Source organism: Pongo pygmaeus, chromosome 22 (assembly GCF_028885625.2).
Source record: "Pongo pygmaeus isolate AG05252 chromosome 22, NHGRI_mPonPyg2-v2.0_pri, whole genome shotgun sequence".
Lineage (NCBI taxonomy): Eukaryota > Metazoa > Chordata > Mammalia > Primates > Hominidae > Pongo > Pongo pygmaeus.
In genome coordinates, this window is record NC_072395.2 from 59,331,444 (window position 1) to 59,357,101 (window position 25,658).

Below are 25,658 nucleotides of genomic sequence, written 5' to 3' on the forward strand. Positions count from 1 at the left end.
ATGGGCCCCCACGGGCAGTGCCCCTTCCCTTTCGAGGAGCAGAGGTTGCCTTGGGCTTCTTGGTTGGGACCTGGCTCGGACGCCGTGGTGTGAGTGGGAGGTTGGTTGTGTCTGCTGTGCGTGGCTCTGGCGGGGATGTGTGTGCCGTCTCTTGCCGAGGGCGCTGGTTCCTACCTGTGGTCTGTGACCTGGTGGCTCCCATGGCTTTGGCCTTTGGCCTCTGGCCTTTGGCCTCTGGGCTCCTCTGGCTTCGTGGGGCCCCTTCACTCTCCCACTTACTGTTTCTAGTGGTCGAGGGAAAAGTACTAAGAGCAGTTAAAATTCCGAAACGATGACCTGAACAGTTGAAGTGGCGTTTCCTGTGGGAAACTGACTTGGCTTTTGCAAGGGTCCGTGCATCCTGGTGCGTGTTTAACTGTCCTGTGTTCACTTTGTTGCCACAGGTTTTTAGAGGAACGTAAAGAGATCACCGAGAAATTCAGTGCTGAACAAGATGCCTTCCTGCAGGAGGCCCAGGAGCAGCACGCCCGCGAGCTGCAGCTCCTGCAGGAGAGACACCAGCAGCGGCTCCTGTCAGTGACAGCGGAGCTCGAGGCCAGACACCAGGCCGCGTTGGGCGAGCTGACAGCCTCCTTAGAGAGCAAGCAGGGGGCTCTGCTGGCCGCACGTGTGGCCGAACTGCAGACAAAACATGCTGCCGACCTCAGCGCTCTGGAGACCAGACATCTGTCCAGCCTTGATTCTTTGGAATCCTGTTACCTGTCTGAATTTCAGACCATCCGTGAGGAGCACAGGCAGGCCCTAGAGCTCTTACGAGCAGACTTTGAGGAACAACTGCGGAAAAAGGACTGTCTTCACCAAACGATTTTGACTCAAGAGTTGGAGAAACTGAAGCGGAAACATGACAGGGAGCTACAGTCTGTGCGGGACCGCCTGCGAACCGAAGCGAGCACAGAGCTTGCCGGAACCGTGGCTCACGAGCTGCAGGGAACACACCAGGTAAGGCGCCAGGGCCCTGTCCCAGCCCAGGGCAGGCCTCTCCCTGCTGCTTGTGTGTTTCCACCGCGTGTCACATGTCTGCGTGCGTGCTGTGTGTGCCTGTGCGGGTGTCTGTGTGTCTCAGGCTGCCGAGGTCAGTGGGGACTTCTGGTCTCTTTGTGAACTGGGCTTTTTTTTTTTTTTTTTTTTTGAGCCGGAGTCTCACTCTTTCGCCAGGCTGGAGCGCAGTGGCGCAATCTTGGCTCACTGCAACCTCCGCCTCCTGGGTTCAAGTGATCCTCCTTCAGCCTCCCAAGTAGCTGGGATTATAGGCGCCTGCCACCAGGCGCGGCTAATTTTTGTATTTTTAGTGGAAACTGGGCTTCACCATGTTGGCCAGGCTGGTCTCGAACTCCTGACCTCAGGCGATCCACTCGCCTTGACTCCCAAAGTGCTGGGATTACAGGTATGAGCCACCGCACCCGGCCTGAGCTGGGCTTTAAAACACTGAGTTGAAGGGTTATTTTGATCACAGGCACCTTGTTAAAGGCTTTGCTCTCGTACATATGTGGGAGGGCCTAGACCTTGGTGTGAGATTTTGTGGGCTTTGGAGTATTCCTCAAGGCTGACCGGCACCTCTGCAGCAGACTTGGTTTCCAGGCTGCTGTGGGAAGATCTGATGGTCATGTTGTATATTCAGAGCCTTGGTCCGCTCCTTTATTGATGTTTCCTGAAATAAAACCCTTTTGCCACATTTCAAGAGCAGTGATGGGCCAGGCACAATGGCTCACGTCTGTAATCACAGCAGTTTAGGAGGCTGAGGCAGTTGGATTACTTGAGCCCAGGAGTTTGAAACCAACCTGTGGGCTACAAAAAATAAAAACAATTCACTGGGCGTGGGGGCACGCACCTGTAGTCTCAGCTGCTTTGGAGGCTGAAGTAGGAGGATTGCTTGAGCCCAAGAGGTCGAGGCTGCAGGGTGAGCTAAGACTGTGCCATTGCATTCCAGCCTGGGCTGTAACAGAGTGAGACCCTGTCTCAAAAAAAAAACAAAAATAGCTCACACCTGTAATCCCAGCACTTTGGGAGGCTGAGGTGGGCAGATCACAAGGTCAGGTGATCAAGACCATCCTGGCTAACACAGTGAAACCCCATCTCTACTAAAAATCCAAAAAAAAAAATTAGCGGGGGGTGGTGGCGGACGCCCGTAGTCCCAGCTACTTGGGAGGCTGAGGCAGGAGAATGATGTGAACCTGGGAGGCGGAGCTTGCAGTGATCCGAGATCGCACCAGTGCACTCCAGCCTGGGAGACAGAGCAAGACTCTGTCTCAAAAAAAAAAAAGCAGTGATGGTTCATTTGACAGGCACTTCAAGTTTTTATCATAAAGAAGAATTTCTGGCGAAGTCCCTCTTCCCCTGGGCTGGCGCCCGACTGCAGAACCTGCAGTGCCTGTGACTCAGGAAAGGACACATGTTGTCTTATCACACACACCTTGTGCTTTCTCTGCCCTCAGTGAGGTCTCTGAGGTTTTCTCACCTTGAAGTAGATGGGTCTGCTCTGTTGAGCATGCGGAGCCGCTGGGGCTGCCTGTCTCCCTGCAGGAAGGGGATGCATAGGCCTGGCTGCAGAGTGGATGGAGCATGGTCTAGAGCTGATGAGGCAGGTAGAAATGGCTGTTCTGGCAGATCAATACCTTGTCAGACATCTAAGAAGTACATGTTCCATATTATAAACTAGGGAATTGCCAGCTTGGATAAGGTGGACACGTTGATTTCCCGATACCAGCGTGCCATGGGAGGGCTTCCTCCCTGACTGTGGGGAACGGTTGTGAGGCTCCAAAGCATTGGCTTATTGTTTGCTTTGCTTCAGCTCTGTGTAAGAACAGGAGAAAAGTGGAACCTCCTTTAATCGCTGTGAGGGTTTCATGTTATGTTTCAGGCTGTCTGTTTTGTGTGGTCTGAGCATGTGATCTCGGGGGAATTCCTAGAAAGCAGAACATGTTCAGGCTCCCCTGCTCTCCTGAGCAAGGTGCAGTCAGTTGCCTGTCTCAGGCCTCTGTGTCCTGTCCTTGTCTTCACTACGTGTCAGGGAGTCCTGGGGATGTGTTTTGTTTGTTTCTTTTTTGTTTTTTAAGAGACAGGGTCTCCCTCCCTATGTTGCCCAGGCTAGTCTGGAACTCCTGGGCTCAAGAGATCCTCTTGCCTTGGCCTCCCAGGTCGTTGGAATTACAGGCATGAGCCACTGCTCCCAGCTTGGGAGGTGCCTCTTGAGAGAAGCTGGAGCCATGTTGTCTTTCTGGACAAAATTAGATGGGGGTCTGATGCTGCTGGGAGCTGCCCTCCAGGCCAGTCCTCAGATGCCAGCTTCAGTTTCCTTTCGTTCCCAGTTTTGATCACAGGCAAACAGATGCTTTGGAGAATAGCACTTGTTCCCAAGCTGTGGATTTAAAATTAGGTTTTTTTGGTTTGTTTGGTTTAAAGAAAATGAAGTTCTGAAAGAATATTCAGAAAGGAAGAACTTGTATATCACACATGAAGTGTGTATTTCAAACCATGGCCTAATTTAGTCAGAGGAAGCATGTGGAGCGTGTGCACCTTCCGTGCCCTGCGTGGGGATGTGGCACGTCTGGATGTTTCCTGGACAGAAGGAGCTGGTTGCAGCCCTGTGCAATCAGAGACACCTGCTGGAGGAAGAGAGGACCAAAGCCCTGGACAGGGTGGGTGCTGAGGTCCTGCTCCTGGAGCGTCAGCACCAAGCGGCCCTGCAGGATCTCAGAGATGTACGCTACCAAGTTGCAGGAGCAGCAAGCAGAGCAGGCGGAGCTGGAGGAGCTGGGGGAGCCGGAGGGGCTGGGGGTGCTGGGGGAGCTGGAGGTGCTGCGGGGGGGCTGTGCAGGTGAGCAGCTCCATGTGTGGTTCCCACAGGGGTGCCTCCCAGGCTTCTTTGCCCTGAGTCTTCATCAGAGCGTTGAGGCACTTACGGGTACACTTGGAGCCACTGGGTTGTGCGTGCTGTGGGGTCTGTGCTCAAAGGGTGCAGCTTCATGGCGGCAGATGTGTCAGTGCACCTGGCCAGCGAGGCAGCTGCAGGGGTGGGCATCTGGTGGGGGGTGTCTTTGGTTGGCCTCCCCTCCTGTTGGGGCCTCTGGAGGGCAGGGTTCTGGTCTGGTCTGCAGGCAGTGAGTGGTCTGTGGAGCGACCACAGATCTGTCCTAAAGGCTACTTGGCAGCTGGATGAAAAACAAAGTGGAGGCGATTCAGAGCCTGGGAGGTGTGGGGGTCGGGGAGGCTGCGGCTCATCCTGGGTGTGGCGCTAGGCGGCTGGGGGGATAGTGAGGGGTGCCTGTCAGCTGATGATGGCATAAGGAGGGGCATGGAGAGCCTGGGGGCTGACAGGGGAGGCCACGCTTAGCTGGAGGGGTCATCCCAGCTTGGACTGGTGTAGGGGATGTGGCTTGTGTGGACACAGAGCACATTTAGTTGCTCTTATAAATCTGCACATGGGCTGGGCTTGGGGCTCATGCCTGTAATCCCAAGGCTTCGGGAGGCCACGGTGGGAGGATCTCTTGAGCTCAGGAGTTCGAGACCAGCCTGGGCAACATAGCAAGAGTCCACTTCTAAAAATAAAAATCGGCTGGGCGTGGTGGCTCACGCCTGTAATCCCAGCACTTTGGGAGGCCGAGGCGGGTGGATCATGAGGTCAGGAGATCAAGACCATTCTGGCTAACATGGTGAAACCCTGTTTCTACTAAAAATACAAAAAATTAGCAAGGCATGGTGGTGGGCGCCTGTAGTCCCGGCTGTTCTGGAGGCTGAAGCAGGAGAATGGTGTGAACCCGCGAGGCGGAGGTTGCGGTGAGCTGAGATAGCGCAATTGTCCTCCAGGCTGGGCGACAGAGCAAGACTCCGTCTCAAAAAATATATATATGAAAATAAAAATGAAAAATAAAAATTAACCAGGCATGGTGGTGCAGGCCTGTAGTTCCAGCTACTTGGGAGGCTGGGGAGAGAAAATTGCTTGAGCCCGGGAATCTGAGGCTGCAGGAAAAAAAGAAAGAAATCCTCACACAGTATGGTTTATTTTCTTTCTTTTTTTTTTTTTTTTCGAAGACGGAGTCTCAAAAAAAGGCCGGAGTGCAGTGTCACGATCCTGGCTCACTGCAACCTCTGCCTCCCAGGCTCAAAAAGTCCTCCCACCTCAGCCTCCCAAGTAGCTGGGATACAGGCATGTGCCACCACGCCTTGCTAATTTTTATTGTTTTGTCTCCCAGGCTGGTCTTGAACTCATGGGCTCAAGTGATCCTCCCGCCTTGGCCTCCCCAAAGCACTGGGATTACAGGTGTGAGCCTCTGCACCTGGCCAGTGTAGTTACTTTTTCAGTTTTTAAAAATCTTGTGTGTCAGAATATGCGTAAGCACTGGTACCAAATTGTGTCAGAAGAAGCCAGACCGAGCAGTCGGAATCCCCCTTGGATTCCCAAGGTGGCCGTGGAGGGGCCTGGCTGAGGTCCCCTGCCACCTGCTGTGGTCTTGATTCTCTGCATCCATGCAGGACTGCATTTAAGCAGCAAGGTCTCCCCACTTGTGGACCCATGCGCCTGCCCCATCCAGGTGCCACCACCCCGCCTGCTGGCCTGCATGATGAGCGCACACACACACAGCACATGCGCACGCTCACACAGCATAGGCACACAAACACAGCACATACATAGCACATGCACACACACAGCACATGCACACACACACCACATACACAGCACATGTGCACACTCACACAGCATGTGCACACAAACAGCACATACATAGCACATACACACAGCACATGCGCACACACACAGCACATGTGCATGCTCACAAAGCACATGCAAAGCACATGCACACACAGCATGTGCACACAAACAGCACATACATAGCACATGCACACACACAGCACATGTGCACACACAGCACATGCAAACAGCACATGTGCACACATGTAGCACACAGCACGTGCACACAGCACGTGCAAACAGCACGTGCGCACACACATAGCACACAGCACATGCACACAGTAACTGCACACACAGCACATGCCCACACAGAGCACATGCACGCCCACACAACACATGCACACCCAGCACATGCACACGGCACACTCACACAGCACATGTGCCCATACAAGGCACATGCATACACACAGCATATGCGCACACAGAGCACATGCGCACACACAGCACATGCACATACGTGGCACATGCATACAGCACATGTGCACACACACAGCACATGCACACATACAGCACACAGCAATGCACACATACAGCATGTGCGCACACAGCACATGCTCACACAGCAGCTACAGCACATGCACACACACAGCACATGCGCACACAGCGTATGCGCGCACACACCACATGCGCACACAGCACATGCAGACACAGACGCGCATACACAGCACGTGCACACAGCACGTGCACACAGCACATGCACACACACAGCATACACACAGCACATGTGCCCATACAAGGCATGCACACACACACAGAGCACGTGCACACACACAACACGTGCACACACAGCACATGTTCCCATACAAGGCACACACACACACAGAGCACGTGCACACAGCACGTGCACACAACACATGCTCATACGCACAGCACATGCACACACACAGCAGACGCACACACACAGCACATGCACACACAGCACATGTGCCCATACAAGGCACACACACATAGCACGTGCTCACACACGGCACATGCTCACCCACAGCACATGCACGCGCACACATGTGCACGCATAGCACATGAGCACACACACAGCACACACAGCACATGCACACACGCAGCACACACGGCACATGTGCCCATACAAGGCACATGCACACAGCACACACACAGCACATGCACACACATAGCACACTCACACACGGCACATGTGCCAATACAAGGCACACACACGCACATGGCACATGGTCACACACAGCACATGCCTGCACACAGCATGCACACATGCACACACACAGGGCACGTGCTCATACAGCACATGTGAACATGCACAGCACATTCTCATACACACAGCACATGCACACACACAGACAGCACATGCGCACATGTCATTCTGCATGTTGTCCTGCAGGCTGAATGCCTGGGGTACTCCTGCTTCTGGGTCTGTCCGATCTTCTGGCCTTTCTGTGGGGGGAAGGTTGGAGTCTGGAGAACTTCAGAAATAATTGATAATTTATTTGAAGCATCGTGTGCAAATTTTAGGTGACTTGTTTTTGTACATACGGTTTCAAGGGGGTTTTAAACAAGGACATGCCAAGATCTCATTTCTAGCCATAAAGTAAGGCTTTGAACCTGAAAGGTTTGCTTGGTGAAGAGGGACTGCTCCTGAGAATGGGTGATGCAGCGCCAGATTCTGAGGTTAGAACTGACTTGTTTCTTCACATGGACAGCTCTGGGTGCTGCCCAGTGTGGACACGGCCCCTCAGTTCTGAGGCACAGCCCTGAGACCTGCACCCTGCTGGGTATCGTGTGGGTCTGTCTTCTCTGGAAAAGTCAGATTCTGTCTCGCTTTTCCAAGGACTCATGCTAAAGAAATTCTGTCAGTTTTATCTGTGCATAGCACAAAGAGGTGTTTATTTTCTGAAATTGTGTGTCCCCTGCGTCCTTTAACCTGTACTTTTGTTCTTCTAGGGTGACTGTTTTTGTTGTTGTTGTTTTGGAGAGAGGATCTTGCTCTGTCGCCCAGGCTGAAGGTAGTGATGCAATCACAGCTCACTGCGACCGTGAACGGCTGGTCTCAAGTGGTCCTCCTGCCTCAGCCTCTTGAGTAGCTGGGACTACAGATGTGCACCACCATGCCTGGCTGATTTATTTTTTGTAGAGATGGGGTCACTGTGTTGCCTACGTTGGTCTTAAATTCCTGGCCTCAAGCAATCCTTTTGTCTCAGCCTCCCAAAGTGCTGGGACCATAGGCGTGAGCTGCACCTGGCCCGGCCTATTATCAGAATACTCCTAGAGCGTCTTTGCAGTTATTTTTCTAGTTGAGGTACAAGTTATCTTTTTACTTTGCTGCTGAAGATGTGCATGTCGATACTCTCTTTTTTTTTGAGACAGAGTCTCGCTGTCTCCAGGCTGGAGTGCAGTGGCGTGATCTCGGCTCACTGCAACCTCTGCCTTCCTGGTTCAAAGGTTTCTCCTGCCTCAGCCTCCCAAGTAACTGGTACTACAGGCATGCGCCGCCATGCCTAAGTTTTGTATTTTTAGTAGAGATGGGGTTTCACCATGTTGCCCAGGGTGGTCTCGATCTCTTGACCTCGTGATCCGCCTGCCTCACCCTCCCTAAGTACTGGGATTACAGACGTAAGCCACCGCGCCCAGCCTTAGCTTTTTTTTTTTTTTTTTTTTTTGACGGAGTCTCACTCTGTCACCAGGCTGGAGTGCAATGGCATGATCTTGGCTCACTGCAACCTCTGCTGCCCAGGTTCAAGCGATTCTCCTGCCTCAGCCTCCCGAGTAGCTGGGATTACGGGCACATACCACCACGCCTGGCTAATTTTTATATTTTTAGTAGAAACAGGGTTTCACCATGTTGGCCAGGCTGGTCTCAAACTCCTGACCTTGTGATCTGCCCGTCTCGGCCTCCCAAAGTGCTGGGATTACAGGTGTGAGCCGCTGCGCCCAGCCACTCAGATACTCTTTTATGTGATTGTTTTGGTGTAGCCGATTTCACAGAAGAAAACAATTGGGCTGTGGGGAGGTGGGATGTACTGTTTATTTTATATTATGTTTTTTGGGGCAGATGGCAGCATTTGCAGAAATAGAAGAACTCAGCAAGCCCCCAGTCCCGCTGGTTAGTGGAGTACACACTCAATACATCAGTCCCCCTCTCCACCTGATTGTTTAGAAGCAAATCCAAGACACCATGTGTCTGCAAGGGAGGTGTTTTCCCCCAATACAGCATAACCGTGATCCATTCTCACCTAAAACATCCACAGCGATCCCTGCATTTCATCACAAGCCCAGCCCACATGCCAGTCTCTTCTGGCTGGCTCACATCAGGATCTGTTTGTTCCTGTGATGCTGGTCACTGTTCCCTCCTTCCTGCAAGCGTGTTGGTAGATCCACAGGCCTGTGATTGGTGAGAATGCTTCTTGTATAGTGGCCACTCCTCTCCTGGTCTCCTGGTCTTTCCTCAGGCTTTACCCCGTGAAAAGACTTAACACAAGCCGGCCGCGGTGGCTCACGCCTGTAATCCCAGCACTTTGGGAGGCCGAGGCGGGTGGATCACCTGAGGTTGGGAGTTCGAGACGAGCCTGACCAACACGGAGAAACCCTGTCTTTACTAAAAATACAAAACTAGCCAGCCGTGGTGGCACATACCTGTAATCCCAGCTACTCGGGAGGCTGAAGCAAGAGAATCGCTTGAACCCAGGAGGCGGAGGTTGTGGTGAGCCGAGATTGTGCCATTGCACTCCAGCCTGGGCAACAAGAGCGAAACTTCGTCTCAAAAAAAAAAAAAACTTACACAGAGCCCTGCCAAGCCCTGATGGGAGTGTTTTGGGTCATTGTCTCAGAATAGCTGGGATGTCCTGTTCTTCCCCTCCGGCGATGCTTTATCTGAGCCTCAAATATCTTTGCACCTGTTGGAACAGCAGTCACTTGTCAGCAGGGTGACTTGACCTACGCTTGTGGGGTGATTGGATTACTTTCCGGGATACCGCCCTTGGGAGTTTGGTTGTGAGGAAAGTCCTCTGAAAACGTAAGCTTGATTTCTTTTTGATAGAAATATGTATCCCATAAGATTCCCCCGCCCTGCCCTGCCCTGCCCCGCCTGTGCTGGTAACATGACACAGAGCTGAGTGCAGAAGTGAATCGCATGCGGCCGGTGTGGGGTGCTCAAGGCGGTGTCATCTTTTCTCGGATTGAAAACCCAAATCTATTCATAGGTTAATTATTTTAAATATTAAGAGAATATTAACGTTGGTTTAGATAGCGTTTGAATGTCCTGAATGCATCCTCAATTGAATGTCTTTGCCTTCTGACATTGGTATTCTCTGTGCATGCCACTTACTTATGATTAAAACATATGTGATATTTTTCTGTAATTGTGTGGATTTTAGAAAAACCTGAAAATAACTTTTTTTAAAATATCTGTTTTGATACTGACCTCACAACTTAGAACATGGTCAATTTATAGAGTTTTATTCCAGGCTAGAGCCTATGCCAGGCGGTTGCAGGAAGAAAACCTCCTTTGAGCCGGCCCGGTCAGATTGAGGAGGTGGCTGAGGACGCACGCTTCTGCTCGACATTGCGGCCGAGGCGAGGCCCTGGGCCTGAGGGATCACACGTGGGGCACTGGCCGTCCCACTGCTGGGCCTGCATGCCTGTGACCTGCCCAGCCCTGCCCAGTGTCTCCTGGGGGCTGTCCCCCTGCGGGGAGCTGCCTCATTTGGCCTCCACCACCTCCTACGTCCTCTGCAGGTCTGCCGAAGGCCTGAGAGTGTGCAGGCAGGACAGGGCCAAGCGTGGACGGTTAGGGTGGCTCCTCTGGGTGCGAGGCAGTACCTGCGGGTGGTGCTGTGCCTTGAAACAAAGCGAAGGTCAAGACTGGACACGTGGAGCTTCCAGCTGCCAGTGGGTGGAGGGAGCGCCGCCTCTGTCTGCTGTGCCCGGGCGTCCTGGTGGGCTGCATGCAATGTTGGCCCTCCCTGGCCGGGGTTCTCTGTGGAGCCTGCCCTCTACCCTATCCGTCTGCAGTGTGTGACTCTGGGATCCAGGAGGCCGCGGGGCTAGAGCGTGGCACCAGCTGTGCTCCTGAGTGGGGCATAGCTTGGGGCGCCTGGGGCTTAGGACAGGCTCCCCAGGCTGTGGGGGTGTCCGATGTTCTTGGGCTCCCGTGTTGGCCTCAAACAGAAGTTTGATTTTCTCATTGTTATACAGTAGGCCTCTATGAGAGATTTTTGTCCAAAGAGAGTAAGTAGTCTATGGCTCAGAAAGATGTTCAAAGGACCACTGATTTCAGCCTTGGACTCTTGCCACATCCTTTGCTGGGCACAGGGAGTGCAGAGGTTTGCGCTCGGGCCCCACAGGCTGACACTGGGTGCCAGGAGGGAAGCGCCTGATCTGCGCCTGGCTGGGCCTGAGGAGCCCATCCACTGTGTCTGAGCATGAGCTGTTGTGGGCACCATGGTGGCACCTGGTCTTGAGGATTAATTTTCCTGTTTTCCCAGTTCCTTGGCCTCTGTCCTGCCGGGTCCATTGGCATTTGGGGTTTTGTTCTTGAATTCACCGGCGTTTTGTGGTTGGTGTACACAGAACCAGCATCCCTATTTGGACCTCTTACTCCTGGCCCGCTGTCCCCTCCCTGGCTGTTGGTCCGGATCAATGCCTCTGTCCCCCAGGAGACGCACTGCTGATGGTTGAGGTATCAGCAAGGTGATTAAAGTTCTTTGGAAACTTTGTAATGTGCACAGCTCAGAAGTTAATCTTAAGTCCTTCCTTTCAAACAGATGGAACTAAATCAAATCCAGGAGAGAAAGTTTATTAAAGTGAACTGTAGTCATAATTCCAAATGGTCTTGAGACCTTGAGAGTGACTTTAGTGTTGTACAGTGTGAACCTGTTTCTGGTTCCTGTGACTAAGATGCAGATGCACAGCCCACCTGGCACCTTCAGCAAGTTCCAAGCTGGCGCTGGGGGCACCCGATCCTTTATCCTTTTCCTCCCCATGGCTTATCACACAAAAAAGGTAGAGAATAAAGGTCATTTCTGGTGTCAAGGGTTCCATGTGTTTATTGAAACCGTTGCCCCAGTTACTTCAGAAAAGGCACTCACTCAGTGTTGACTTCTTCCTCCTCCTCAAGCTGGTGGAGCCCCAGCCCTCAGCCCTCAGCCCTCCTGGCCGTGCTGGGCAGGGAGCGGGAGCCGGCAATCCACCCCAGCTGTCCTGGAGCAGCAGGTCCCACTGCTGAGGACACGGGCTCCGTGCTGTCCTTTCCTGCCTGCTAAGTAGACACAAAAAACTTACTTTATCAATTACCTTTTCACATGCCAAGTTAAAACACAAAGTAATTTCATTGTCTTAAAACTAAGCTTTTTCTAGGCAACTTTTGTCAGGCCTTTTTATATTTAAATCTGCTGTTTAACATACCTTTTCTGCCAAGAATCTGTCATCACTTATCTTAGAGCTGAGAAAAGTTTATTCTAAAATATTTCGTAACCTCAAAAAGAAACCCCCAGTGGCTCGTGCCTATAGTCCCAGCACCTTGGGAGGCTGAGGCAAGAGGATTGCCGGAGCCCAGGAGTTCAAGACCAAAAATAAAAAAACACTAAAAATACAAAAATTAGCCTGGCGTGTTGGCGTGCCCATATAGTTCCAGCTACTCAGAAGGCTGAGGTGGGAGGACCGCTGGAGCCCAAAAGGTTGAAGCTGTAGCAAGCTGACATCACACCACTGCACTCCAGCCTGCGCGACAGCAAAACGTTGTCTCAAAAGATAATAAATGAAAATTAAGGAAGAAAAGAAGTTTGAAACCCCCCACTTGTTAGCATTTACTCTCCATTCTCCCTTCTCCCCCATCCCTGGTGATTTGCCGTCTGCTCACCGTACCTGTGGGCGTCCTACGTAAATAGACTCAGCGTGTGCCCTTGGTGTCTGCTGCTTTCACTTTGTGTGTCTCCCAGGTTCACGCACGTTGTAGCATGTGTCAGTACTTGCTTGGTATTTGTTTTCTGCATATCTTATGCCGTTTTTGTTCCTGTATTCCTCCATTACTGCCTTTTTTCACTTTAATTTCCTTGATGTTTCCTTTACCATACGGTGGTCGCCCCTTACCCACAGGGGATGCATTCCAAGACCCCCAGTGGGTGCCTGAAATCGTGAATGGTTCTGAACCCCTTATATGCTGTTTTTTCCTATACATACCTGTCATCAACTTTTACCTTAAAGGAATCACCCTATAGCGTCTCTGGCATGTCTGAATTGCACCGTCATCAACTTTTAACTGAAAGGAATCACCCTGTGGTGTCTCTGGCATATCAGAATTGCTCCGTCATCAGCTTTTAAAGGAATCACCCTATGGTTCTCTGGCATATCAGAATTGCTCCGTCATCAGCTTTTAAAGGAATCACCCTATGGTTCTCTGGCATATCAGAATTGCTCCGTCATCAGCTTTTAAAGGAATCACCCTATGGTGTCTCTGGCATATCAGAATTGCTCCGTCATCAACTTTTAACTGAAAGGAATCACCCTGTGGTGTCTCTGGCACGTCTGAATTGCAGCATCACCTCTCTTGTGCTTTGGGGCCGTTATTACATGAAATAAGGGTGACTTGAACACAAGTACTGTGATGCTGTGACAGTTGGTCTGATCACCAAGATGCCTGCGTGTGGGCAGGTAGTGCTTGCCACGTGGATAACGCCAGACAGAAGGATGATCCCTGGCCTGGCCTGCCAGATTTCCTCACACTGTTCAGCTTGGGGGCAGGCAGTTTAACACTCATAGAGTTGTTTACTTCTGGAATTTTTCATATGATATTTTCAGAATGAGGTTGAACACAGGTAACTGAAACTGCAGACAAAGGGGACTGCTGTATATTGAGTTATTTTCTTAGCGCTTGCCCTGAGCATTACAGGAAGCACCTTCTAACAATCTGGTTTGGATTAATACCAACTTAATTTTAAAAGTTTACAAAACCATTTGCTAATGTAGCTTCATTCCCTTGTCTGCCCTTTGTGCTCATATTGTCGTACCAAGCACATCTTTCTATCTTTTTGTGCTTGTTACTTTACGCACGTGTCTTTTAAATCAGGAGGAAGAAGAGTTATAAACAAAAGCCATGTTGTTTTGTCTCGTGTTTTCTCTGTGTCGTTACCTGCACTACTGCTGCTCGTTTCTTCCTGGGAATTCAAGTCTGGTGCCTTATGTTTCAGCCCGAAGGACTTCCTCTGGGATTTCTTGAAGGACAGGTCTGCTAGTGATGAATCCTCTTAGCTTTTGTTTTTGTGGGAATGTCTTAATTTCTCCTTCATCCTTGAGAGATCATTTCCTGGATGTGGACTTCAAGATCCATGGGCTTTTCCTTCAGTGCTGCATGGGCTCTCCGCTGCCTCCCCTGTCATCCGGGGCCGCGTGTCATGAGCCGCGCCCGTCTTCCTGGGGGCTACGTGTCTTGGTGTCTTGAGCGGCACCCATATACCTGCTGCACACTGGCTGGCCTCAAGGTTTGTCCTGAACCCTGCTGAGGTTTGGCTGTGATGGGTGAAGTGTGGGTCTCTGTCAGTTTGTCCTACTTGGAGTTCATTGAGCTTGTATGTGGGGATTATTATTATTATTATTGTTATTTTCATCAAATTTGGGAGGTTTTTGGCCATCATGTCTTCAAGGGTTCCCTCTGCCCTTTTCTCTCCCTCTGTCTGGCTTGAGGGTGCCCCACGGGCCTTGGAGACTCTGCTGAGTTTTCTTCATGTTTCTTTCTGTTCCCTGACTGGATCATCTTAATTGACCTATCTTCCAGCATGTGAATTCTGTCTTCTGCCTGCTCGAGTCTGCTGCCGAACCCCTCTCTAGTGAATTTTTTTTTTCAGTGATTGTACTTTTCAGCTCCAGATGTCAAGGGAGCTCTATTTCAGTCTTTCTCTCTGCTGAGGGCTCTGGCGGGCGGTGGACAGCCTGGCCCTGGCCTTCACCCCTGCTGTGCCAAGCCACATGGTCACTGCAGCCAGCCCAGGGCCTCTTGGGCCTTTCCAGTGTGGGCACAGCCCTGCACGTGTTCACACCTTGTAGAGTCCCAAAAGATGTCAGAGCTCTTCAGAGTCCCCTGTGGACATCTCATTCTCAAGTGTTTTGTTTTTCCGGCAGCCCCTTATTAGTCCCAACTGGTTTCTCTACCGCGGGCAGCTGCAGCTGTTAAACACTTGACACTGACTGTTTCCAACCAATGCCCTGGGGTAGAATTTTTTTTTTTTTTTTGAGACGGAGTCTGTCTCTGTCACCCAGGCTAGAGTGCAGTGGCGTGATCTCGGCTCACTGCAAGCTCCGCCCCCCAGGTTCACGCCATTCTCCTGCCTCAGACTCCCGAGTAGGTGGGACTACAGGCGCCCACCACCACGCCCAGCTAATTTTTGTATTTTTAGTAGAGATGGGGTTTCAACATGTTAGCCGGGATGGTCTCGATCTCCTGACCTTGTGATCTGCCCGCCTCGGCCTCCCAAGTGCTGGGATTACAGGCGTCAGCCACCGCGCCCGGCCAACCCTGGGGTAGAATTTTTGACACCGAGAGCTCTGACCCAATCACAGCAGCGAGGAGCCTGGCAGGTGGGCTCGGGCAGTTGTGCATGGAAATTTTGGGGTGCTCCAAATCCATTCTGTCCCCCACTCCACCCCAGCAGCTACTGGTTTTCAGGGCTGTTAGACTGGAGAGGAGATATGGAGTCAGGGCAAAGTTAAGCACCTGAAGTTTGTTCTTATGGATACTCAGCCTGTGTTTTTCCATAAACACTCTTTGGATGATTGCAAACCTGACCAGATTTCCACAGTTCTGAAAACACTGGTTTTGATGGTTTTTATCACTTTTTCTTTTATAGAGGAACAGATTTTGGAGGTCCTTACTTTGCCATTCTAGAAGTGCTACCTCTGGAGGTTTAAAAAAATAAGCTTATTTCATTAATTTAATTGGCCAGGTGCAGTGGCTCACACCTGTAATCCCAGCACTTTTGGAGGCCAGTGTGGGTGGATCACTTGAGGTCAGGAGTTCGAGACTAGCCTGGCCAACAGGTTTTGGTAGAAACCCTGTCTCTACTAAAAGAAAAATTACAAAAATTAGTTGGGTGTGGTGGCAGGCGCCTATAATCCCAGCTACTCGGGAGACTGAGGCAAGAGAATCCCGTGAACCTGGGAGACAGAGGTTGTAGTGGGCTGAGATCACACCACTGCACTCCAGCCTGGGTGACAGAGAAGAGTCCTTCCAAAAAAAAAAAAAATATGTGTGTGTGTGTGTATAGAATTTAATTCATCTATTGAACCTTATTTAAAAGTTTTTGTTATTTAGAAAGAAAGAAGGTTTAATCTTTTAAAAGGGAAGGAACCTAGGTTTCCAAGTATCTTGGGTGTTCGTGGCTGTAATCCCTTGATGGTGAACTTCTTGGTGTGACTCTTAAAGATGTTACAGGAGCCATTTGGGAATAGTAGTGAGCAGCTGCTTATGACACGCAGCCGTCACCAGTGCGAACTTGTGTCTCCTTAAGTGTTTTATCCCTGAAACCAGGACTTCGTATTCCCAGTGAAGTCCTTGAACCCATGTTTTCTTTGATGGGGGCTGTGGTCTGGCTCATCGCGGCTCTTGGTGCAGAGTGGGGGCTCTGTGCGTATCTGCTGAATGTGCTGAATTCTGGCTAACAGCAAAGAATGTATTTTTCTAGCTTACTGGTATTTTTTATTGTTATTGATGTGTACAGGGTGAATTTGGAAGTGAAAAGAAAACTGCTTTGCATGAAAAAGAGGAGACACTTCAGCTTCAGAGTGCACAGGCACAGCCTTTTCACCAAGAGGAGAAAGAGTCTTTGTCTCTGCAGCTTCAAAAGAAGAATCACCAAGTCCAGCAGGTGTGTGGAATATGCCGTTCCCTTGTGATAAGACGTGTATAGCATAAAAATCATTTTCACTTTATTTCAGTGCATAGTTCAGTGGCAGGAGTGCACTCGTGGTGTTGTGCAGCCATCACTACCATCCATCTCCAGAAGTCTTCATCTTGCAAAACTGAACTCTGTCCCCGTTAGACTCTCACTCCTCATTTGCCCTCCCCCGGCACCATGGCTCACACCTGTAATCCCAGCACTTCGGGAGGCTGAGGCAGGAGGACCACTCCAGCCCAGGAATTCGATACCAGCCTGGGCAACATAGGGAGACCCTGTCTCTACAAAAAATAAAAAAATTAGCCATGTGTGGTGGCACGCGCCTGTAGTCCCAGCTTCTCAGAAAGCTGAGGTGGGAGGATTGTTTGTGCCCTGGAGATTGAGCCTACAGTGAGCTGTGATTGTGCCACTGCACTCCAGCCTGGGCAACACAGTGAGACCCTGTCTCAGAAAGAAAGATCTTTGCCTGTCTGGCAACTGACTTTTGTGAATGGCCAGATACAGTGACTTATTTCGGATTGCTGTTTGAGCGGTGGATCTCTGATGAACTGGCCCCTTCCCTCCCCTAGCCTCAGATTCCACCTGGGGATGTTTGTGTATTCTTTTGTAAATAATGAATAATGGAGGAAAAACCGTATCAATAATTTTCACCTTTAATCAGCACCTCGTTCACCTTTGCTGTATTTTTAGTAAATGTGCAGGTGCTCCTCGGCCTTTGCTGGGGCCACGCCTCGACCACTGTCAGTCGAAGGTGTTGTGAGTCGAGGAACATGCCAAAGTGCCTGCTGCTTTTGCCCCATCGCCAAGCTGAAAAGTCCTAGATCAGAGACTCTCAAATAGTGAAATTGTGTTGAAAGTCCCTTACAGCCATTTACTTTTAACCAAATTGTTTTAACTAAAGCTTTAACCATTTTTCCCAATAGCTGAAAGACCAGGTTTTATCCTTAAGTCACGAGATAGAAGAGTGCCGCTCCGAGTTGGAGGTGCTGCAGCAGAGGTGGGAGCGGGAGAACCGGGAAGGCGCAAACCTCCTCTCCATGCTCAAGGCCGACGTCGACCTGTCCCACAGGGAAAGGTTAGTGTGTCCTCCGCACCGAGGCTGCCTTGTGGCCACCAGCACCCTCTGGGTCGTGCAGATGCCATTGGTCCCCGCGGTTCCTGGCCCCGTGGCTGGTGCCACCATGCACACTGGCTCCTGGTGGACGGGGACCCGGCTTCTTTCTTCTCTCAGTTAGAAAGATTATAAGCACCGGGAAGAACTTGCCTGCTGTGTCTCATCTCCCCATCTGGCCAGATTAAAACCAGCCATTATCTCCCACACAGAGTCCGACCCCTCCCCTTTAGTGTCCGCGTCCCCGCAGCGTGTCCTCGTCCCCAGCATGGGGTGCAGGCCCACATGTCTCGTGGTTCCTGTGCTTTGGACTGTGTGCAAGTGTCATGCCTCATGCATCTCTCTCTGTCACATGTGTTTCTGAGACCGGCCCGAGCAGGGGCCGTAGCCCTGTCCGTTCCTTTCTCCATTGGGAGCCTGTGCCTGGGGAGCTGCAGGCACTGGGCTGAGCGCCCAGCCCCGAGGGCTCTCCCAGGGCGGGGTGTGGGCCTGCTTACCACGGGCTGTGGGGTGGCCTTCCCTGAGCGCATGGGTCCAGGCTGCATCCCACCTTGGTGCCTCCTCACCTGCAGTGATGCTGTCCCGCAGGCTTGACTGCCCTTTTGTCTCGTGTGGGGTCTTGAGAAACTGTTTGCTCCTCTGACACCATGTAGGTTTTTCCCAGGTCACCTCACAGGGTTTTTTAAGTTTTGCTTTTGTGTGACTCGGGTGAGCCTGCAGCTCTTCCGTTGTTCTTGCTTGCACCTGTCTGGGCAGTGGACTCGGCACCGTGTTGCCAAACGCAGCCTCCCCTTGGGTGCGTGTCCTCCCCATCCCCTTGTGTGGGTCTTTGGCTGCTCCCATTGGCGTGTCCCCACCCGAGGCCTCTGTGTCCTGCTGCTGCTCCCATCTGTGTGTCCCCACCCAAGGCTTCTGGGTCCAGCCACTGCTCCCGTCTGTGTGTCCCCGCCCAAGGCCTCTGTGTCCTGCTGCTGCTCCTGTCTGTGTGTCCCCACCTGAGGCTTCTGGGTCCAGCCACTGCTCCCATCTGTGTGTCCCCGCCCCAGGCCTCTGGGTCCTGCTGCTGCTCCCGTCTTTGTGTCCGTCCCCACTCGAGGCCTCTGGGTTGTGCTGCTGTGTCCTGAAGCTCTGAACTGGTTTGGCTCTGCTCTGGAGACCACCCAGGGTAGGGAGACCTGGTCGGGCTGATGGGACCCTCTGAGTTCACAGCTGTTTCTGGAGCATTGGTGTCTGTCATGCTGAGGGTCCGTCCGTGTGTGGGGGGTGTCTGTGCAGGTCTCTCTTTGTTCTTTCATCAAGTTTTGTGATTTTTCTGTGAGGACCTTGCCTTCTGTAGCACTTGGCTGTGGGTGCCTTGTAGCTTGGTGCTGACTCTCGAGTCACCTGGGTCAGTGGGCGAGCGAGGGCTCTAAACCGAGGGGCACAGAGGCCAGTGGAGTGGTTTGTGCTCTAAACTCGAGGGGTGCAGAGGTGGGTGGTGGGCGGGGTGGCCCCAGGCTCTAAACACAAGGGGCGCAGAGGTGAGCCCACGGTCCCTGGACACTGGAGAGGCTGCCTGTATTGAGGTCGGGTGGCTGCAGATGCCCTGGTGCCTGCAGGAGTTGGGCATTCTGGGGGGTGGAAGTGTGCCGGGGAGCAGGTGGCATTCTCTCCGTCAAGCCCCTCCTCAGGACTCCCCCTCAGTGTTATTTGCCCAGAGTCTCCGGTTTCTCACCTCACAGTCCCCACGAATGAGTCCTCATCGTCTGTTCCACAGGGTTGGGCTCTCTGGGGACAGAGCTGTGAGCAGAGTAGAGGGAGGGCTGGCTGTGTAGGCACCAGGTCAACGTGCCTGTCCTCAGCGGCATCACAGTCGGGAGGGCTGCCCCTAAATCATAGTGCAGGGAGCGAGATGTGGAAGGGCCTGTGGCCTCGGGAGCCCCTGTGTGTAAAAACAGAAGCATCCCGGCCGGGCGCAGTGGCTCACGCTTGTAATCCTAGGACTTTGGGAGGCCGAGGCGGGCGGATCATGAGGTCAGGAGATCGAGACCATCCTAGCTAACACGGTGAAACCCCATCTCTACTAAAAATACAAAAAATTAGCCGGGCATGGTGATGGGCACCTGTCGTCCCAGCTACTCGGGAGGCTGAGGCAGGAGAATGGCGTGAACCCGGGAGGTGGAGCTTGCAGTGAGCCAAGATCGTGCCACTGCACTCCAGCCTGGGCGACAGAGCGAGACTCCATCTCAAAAAAATAAAAAAGACAGAAGCATCCCAGACCGCACGTCCACGAGGCCTAGAGAGAGGCTGGGAGACACCAACCTCTTCCTGCCACGCAACTCCTGTGAAAGTGTGGCTGAGGCGTGACTTGGTGTTGGACAGACATCTTGTAAAACGGCTGGCTGGTGCACCCTGTGCTTCTGGGGAGAGACGGAGCCTGTGTGCTGCTCCTGGGTGATTTACGCTGTGCGGCCACATCGCACACCTGCAGGACGGGTTTGCTATGTTCCTAGTATGATGCCTTTTACAAATCAGAAATGGCATCAGGAAGACCTCACCTAGGAAAGCCCGTGTCCCTGAGTGGGCTCCACATGGTTGTCTTGTCTGTGGCCTCAGCTTCCTGTGCTCACACGGGCATGAGGATCATGTCTTCCGGCCCCGTGGGGACAGGCAGCCGTGGGCCAAGGTGTGCAAACTGGTGGGCGGCCCCTCAGCAGCATCCAGGGTGGGGGTTCTCATGCCATGACCGGCTTGCCTGATGATGGGTGTCTCCTGTCTCAGAGGGGCCCTCCAGGACGCCCTGCGCAGGCTGCTGGGTTTGTTTGGAGAGATGCTGAGGGCAGCCATAACCCTGAGGAGCCGGATCGGGGAGCGCGTGGGGCTCTGCCTGGATGACGCGGGCGCAGGCCTGGCCCCGTCGGCAGGTGAGTGTGGCAGGACCAGCCACCTGGCCCTGTGCTTGCAGCCCCTCTGTGGTCCTGGAGCTCTCTGAGAGGAGCCTCCGTATTGGGCGATGCCCTTGGGAGCGCTGCCGTCCTGGTTTCCTGCTAGTTTCCGCACTTACAGAAGGCCGAGACTGGGGTCTGGGCTACATTTGTCAGCTCCTGTGGACGTGGTGCTGTCTCGTCTCGGCTGGGGCGACATTCTGAGTTCTGTGGCTTGTCGTCTTGGCTGCCGTGGCCGCGGCCGGCTTGCTCGCTGAGCCGCGTGTGCCGGCATCTGCTCATCTTGTAGCTCCGGCGCTGGAGGAGACGTGGTCTGATGTGGCCCTCTCGGAGTTGGACAGAACTTTGTCTGAATGTGCAGAGATGTCTTCCGTGGCTGAAATCAGCAGCCACATGCGTGAGAGCTTTCTCATGAGCCCAGAAAGCGTGCGGGAATGTGAGCAGCCCATCCGGAGGGTCTTCCAGAGCCTCAGCCTGGCCGTGGACGGCCTCCTGGAGATGGCCCTGGACTCCAGCAGGCAGGTGAGGCCCAGGTTCCCGGGGTCCTGTGGAGAAGTGAATGACTGAGTAGCTGATGATGCCACACGAGCCTAGTGGATGCCGGTGCCAACCACACTTTGCACGGGTTTCTCCCCAAGGAGGAGGCTTTTCTGAACCAGATCTTTGAGGAAGTGGGCTTGCTACGAATGAGAGAATCTGTTTGTTTAATTTGGATAATAAACAGGCCCATTTCCTTTACTTCATGCACTGTCGCAATTCCATGTGGAGTGTTTTCATATTTAGAGATTATCACTAAGAAAGGAAAATTTTTTTAACCCTTTTAGAACATTTTAGACAATTAAAAAAGACATTAAATAGGAATACGCGGAAAGCAATCACAGATCTTTTTTTCAGCCAGGCACTGTGGCTCACTCCTGCAGTCCCAGCACTTTGGGAGGCTGAGGTAGGAGGTTCACTTCAGCCCACGAGTTTGAGCCAGCCTGGGCAACACAGTGAGACCCCATTTTAAGTTAGCCAGGTGTGGTGGCATGCGTCTGCGGTCCCAGCTCCTCAGGAGGCTGAGGCAGGAGGATTGCTTGAGCCTGGGAGGCTGAGGCTGCAGTGAGTTGTGGTTGCACCCCTGCACTCCAGCCTCGGTGCAGAGCAAGACCCTATCTCAAAAATAAAAATAAAAATTCTTTTTTGCTAAGTTTTGAGTTCAGAGGTAACTCTGGGCCTCAGCCTGTAGATGGCCTGGGAGCCCCAGATTGGACACAGTTGCCAGGGGAGTGTCTGGAGGAAGGGAGAGGGGTCCAGGGCTGAGCTGGGAGGCCGGTGAGGGGTCCTCACTGGAGACTGTGGCCACAGTGTCTCGGAGGGTGGCTGAGATGCGCTCAGGTCCCATCACCCTGGCCTGGCCCTGCCTGGGTGGTGATGGCCTGAAGGGTCTGGGGGTAGAAGTGGCGTTCTCTTGGTCTTATGTAGGCTTCAGTTATTTTTGATCTGGAGTTTTGATTTGCAAATGTGTTTTAACAGCTGGAAGAAGCACGCCAAATTCATTCTCGTTTTGAAAAAGAATTTAGTTTTAAAAATGAGGAGACAGCACAGGTTGTCAGGAAGCACCAGGAGCTGCTGGAGTGCTTGAAGGAGGAGAGCACAGCAAAGGCAGAGCTGGCGCTGGAGCTGCACAAGACTCAGGGTGAGCAGCACGGGGCCTTGGGGCACCTGGAGCACAGGCACGGGGAGCAGGCCCAGCCTCACCGAAGGAAGGAAGCCTTTGGAATAGGGTTTTTAAAGTGAAATGTAAAAACAAAGCCAACATGGGAGGCACCCATGGTTTGGGAGGAACGGGGTGGTCGGGAGCTGCTGTGGCCAGCAGAGCTGTTGGAGGCCTACAGCTGGGTCCTGGAAGCTGCTGGCTCTTAGCTCTGCTGCTCTCAGGGGCAGTGGCCCCGTCCCTTCCTCCAAGCGGTTCTCCTCAGTTGCACCCGGGACTGTCTTTGTCAGAGCATCTGTGTCTCCCACAAAGGTACCCTCGAGGGATTCAAGGTGGAGACAGCAGATCTGAAGGAGGTGCTGGCCGGGAAGGAGGATTCCGAGCACCGTCTGGTGCTGGAGCTGGAGAGCCTGAGACGGCAGCTGCAGCAGGCGGCCCAGGAGCAGGTGGCGCTGAGGGAGGAGTGCACCCGTCTGTGGAGCTGGGGGGAGGCCGCAGCCACGGACGCCGAGGTCAGAGAAGCTGGTAAGGAGCGTGGGATGTGGAGGGCGGTGCGAGCTGTGGGGCGCGGATACAGCTGCCATGGTTTCCCCAGCTCCCAGGGACACTCTCTAGAGGGTCAAGTGTAAACTAGCACGCAGCTTCTCGTGGAACGCTGGGCATGGGAAGCTTGTGTAGGATCAGGTGAGACATCCACTGGCTTTGCTGCCCTTTCAGAGAAGGCGGGTTGTCTGTTGGTCCTGCTGGTTGGAGGGTCCCCACCTCTGTGAGGTGGAAATAAGAGGGGCTCTGAGTCCAACAGCAGCAGCTGGAGGCAGAGCCAAGTGCGACAAACAAGAGCTACTTAAAATTTCATTTAAAATAACCAAGTGCCTGATATTAACCCTCATTAGGAAAACATAGTTTTAACAATATTAGTTTGTATCTTTTCAGATTTTTAGATATTTTGGTCTCAAAGGTATTTAAAATGAAAACTGTCAAAACATAAGCTTAAAATGTCGAGCCTGCAGGGAACTGCGTCCTCAGTAGCTGGTTCAGCTTGAGCAAAGGCTTTTCACGTTGCATTCGTGGATCTCAGGCACGTGGGAGGCAGAGGGGCCTGAGCTTCTCCAAAAGTTCCTTCCAGGATGGCGTGGCCTCGGGGTCATCCCTTCAGAACACAGATTGGAGTTAGAAGCTTGGACATCGCAGGCACCACCTCAGCCAATTCAGAAGTCTCATTTATTATTATTATTATTATTTACATTTTTCTCTTTAGAAAACAACCAGCTTTTGATTTTCGTGGCCATTCTCATTTGCTGTCTTCTGTCTTGCTGATTTTTTGCCCTTGTTCCTGTGATGATTTCTTGTTCCTATGGTTGTTTGTTTTTTTTTGAGACGGAGTCTCACTCTATCCCCAGTGGCGTGATCTCAGTTCACTGCAACCTCCGCCTCCTGGGTTCAAGTGATTCTCCTGCCTCAGCCTCCCAAGTAGCTGGGATTACAGGTGAGCACCACCACACCTGGCTAATTGTTTATGTTTTTGGTAGAGATGGGGTTTCACCATGTTAGCCAGGCTGGTCTCGAACTCCTGACCTCAAGTGATCTGCCTGCCTCGGCCTCCCATAGTGCTGGGATCGCAGGCGTGAGCCACCATGCCCGGCCAGCTCCTATGGTTTCTTGCTGCCTTCGTTGGGTTGGACGCTTTTGGACATGTTTGCCGCCTTTCACAGGATGTGGGGTTCAGGTCATGCCTCCTGGTGGTGCCCCAGCCTTTTCACCTGTGGCACTCGTGTTGACATCTGGGTCCCACAAGCTTATAATTCTTTGGCCCAGGGGGCGTTTTCCAGGGTGGAAGACATTGGTCCCGCAGGATGTTTTAAACTCTGCCTGTGACTGTGCCCACACTTTGTCCTCTCCTTTTCTTGGTTCATTTCTGTCATTCTCGTTTATCCTGTTCTATTTTTTATATAAATTTCTCATGGTGAAGGAATAGCCTGGTGTTTTTCCCCTCGTGTATCTTTTCTTGTCCTTTTATTTTAAGTCTTTTTTAACACTCTGTTTTAGTTGTGCCTTGTATGGATACCGTATTCATGACTCTTTTTTAAAAGCCTATCTGGTGAGTATCTTCTTTTGGTCCATTTAGCAAAGTTTTATTTGCGGCACCTCCTGGCGTTGGGCCCTTCCTGCTGCTCTTTGTATTTCCTTTTCGCCTGCCTGCTTGGCCTTGATCTGGGGTGGATTTTCCTTGGCCAGCTGTGAAGTCCTCACTGCAGTGTTGCCTGCTGCTGGGCTCAGGGCAGCGTCATCTCCCCACGGGCCTCTAAGCCCTGTTGCCCCTGCACTCCGTGTGTCCACAGAGGGAGTGCGGGGGAACCTCCAGGGCCAGGAGGGCCTGGAGTCTCTTCAGGTCCACTCCTCCACCAGTGAAGTGGTGCTGGAGACACGACTCAAGATCCTGTTTCTTTTCGTTTGAGGCCGTCGTTTTCCTGCATCTCCTCAGGATTTTTCAGGGTGTTTTCAGGAACGTCTCTGACGTCCTGCATTCCTCTCAGCATCGAGGGCCTGCATCTCTGCCCTGGCGGTGCTGTTGCATCTGGGTGTTCATTGTCACTGTTTCTCCCGATGCTTTCTCTGCTTGCCCTCTGCTCTCCGGGGGCGGCCTCATAGTCGGGCCCCTCCCCGTGGACTCTGCTGTCCCATTTCCAGTGTCTGCGCCCAGCCAGCCGGCGCTGGGCCACACTCCACCGGGGGAGACCACCTGGTGTTTCATCACCTCGAGCCCTTGGACTTCAGCCAGTCACCTCGTTTGTCAGGCCTCCTGGCAGATAAAGGGGTGTGTGGCCTGCATTCTGTTGAACGGCCTGGTGAGGCCTGGGCCCTGTGGCCAGCGCCCCCGTGTCAGGCGCCTGTGTCGTGCCCTGGGCCTGAGCACATGGGGCTGAGCACCGCAGGGCTTCTTCCCGAGGCTGTCGTGGCCCCTCTGCTGCCTTGCCTCTGGTTCACCTCCTGCCACAAAGCCTGGCCCACCAGGGAGTGTCGTGACAGGTGGACGTGGGCCCTGGGTTTCCATAGCCTGGCTGGGCTCCCTGCAGGCCCCAGGATTGAAGCTGCGGCTCACCATGGGCCCTGCAGTGGCAGGTGCCTGGCATGCTGGGAGTGGATCTCATGGAGCCCTTTCACAGGCTCGGGCCAACTTGGTTTTGTCACTGGGAAATTCTTGTTGTTTCTCTGGGGTCCTCTTTGTTTGCTTTCATTTTGACGTTGTTAACCCTGCCCTAGTTTCTCACTCTGGTTTATTTTCTTTCCTTTCACCCTTGCTCTGCAGTTGTGTGACTCTGCGCTGGCTACC

At 52.6% G+C, this 25,658-nt stretch overlaps 1 protein-coding gene across 22 annotated transcripts in view; it reads left to right on the forward strand.

The window, feature by feature from the left end:
• The window catches only part of PCNT (pericentrin), a 122,092-nt gene that overhangs the window by 46,493 nt on the left and 49,941 nt on the right, over window positions 1–25,658 (forward strand). For all 22 annotated transcript variants that reach the window (XR_010125305.1, XR_010125306.1, XM_063659856.1 and 19 more), the window contains exons 15-21: window positions 444–999; window positions 16,420–16,566; window positions 17,520–17,671; window positions 20,468–20,610; window positions 20,921–21,153; window positions 22,147–22,309; window positions 22,640–22,852. Coding sequence is in view for 20 of the 22 variants with exons in the window: in XM_063659856.1 (XP_063515926.1) it covers window positions 444–999; window positions 16,420–16,566; window positions 17,520–17,671; window positions 20,468–20,610; window positions 20,921–21,153; window positions 22,147–22,309; window positions 22,640–22,852 (1,607 nt within the window). In the remaining 2 variants the exon portion in view is untranslated. The remainder of the gene's footprint in view (window positions 1–443; window positions 1,000–16,419; window positions 16,567–17,519; window positions 17,672–20,467; window positions 20,611–20,920; window positions 21,154–22,146; window positions 22,310–22,639; window positions 22,853–25,658) is intronic.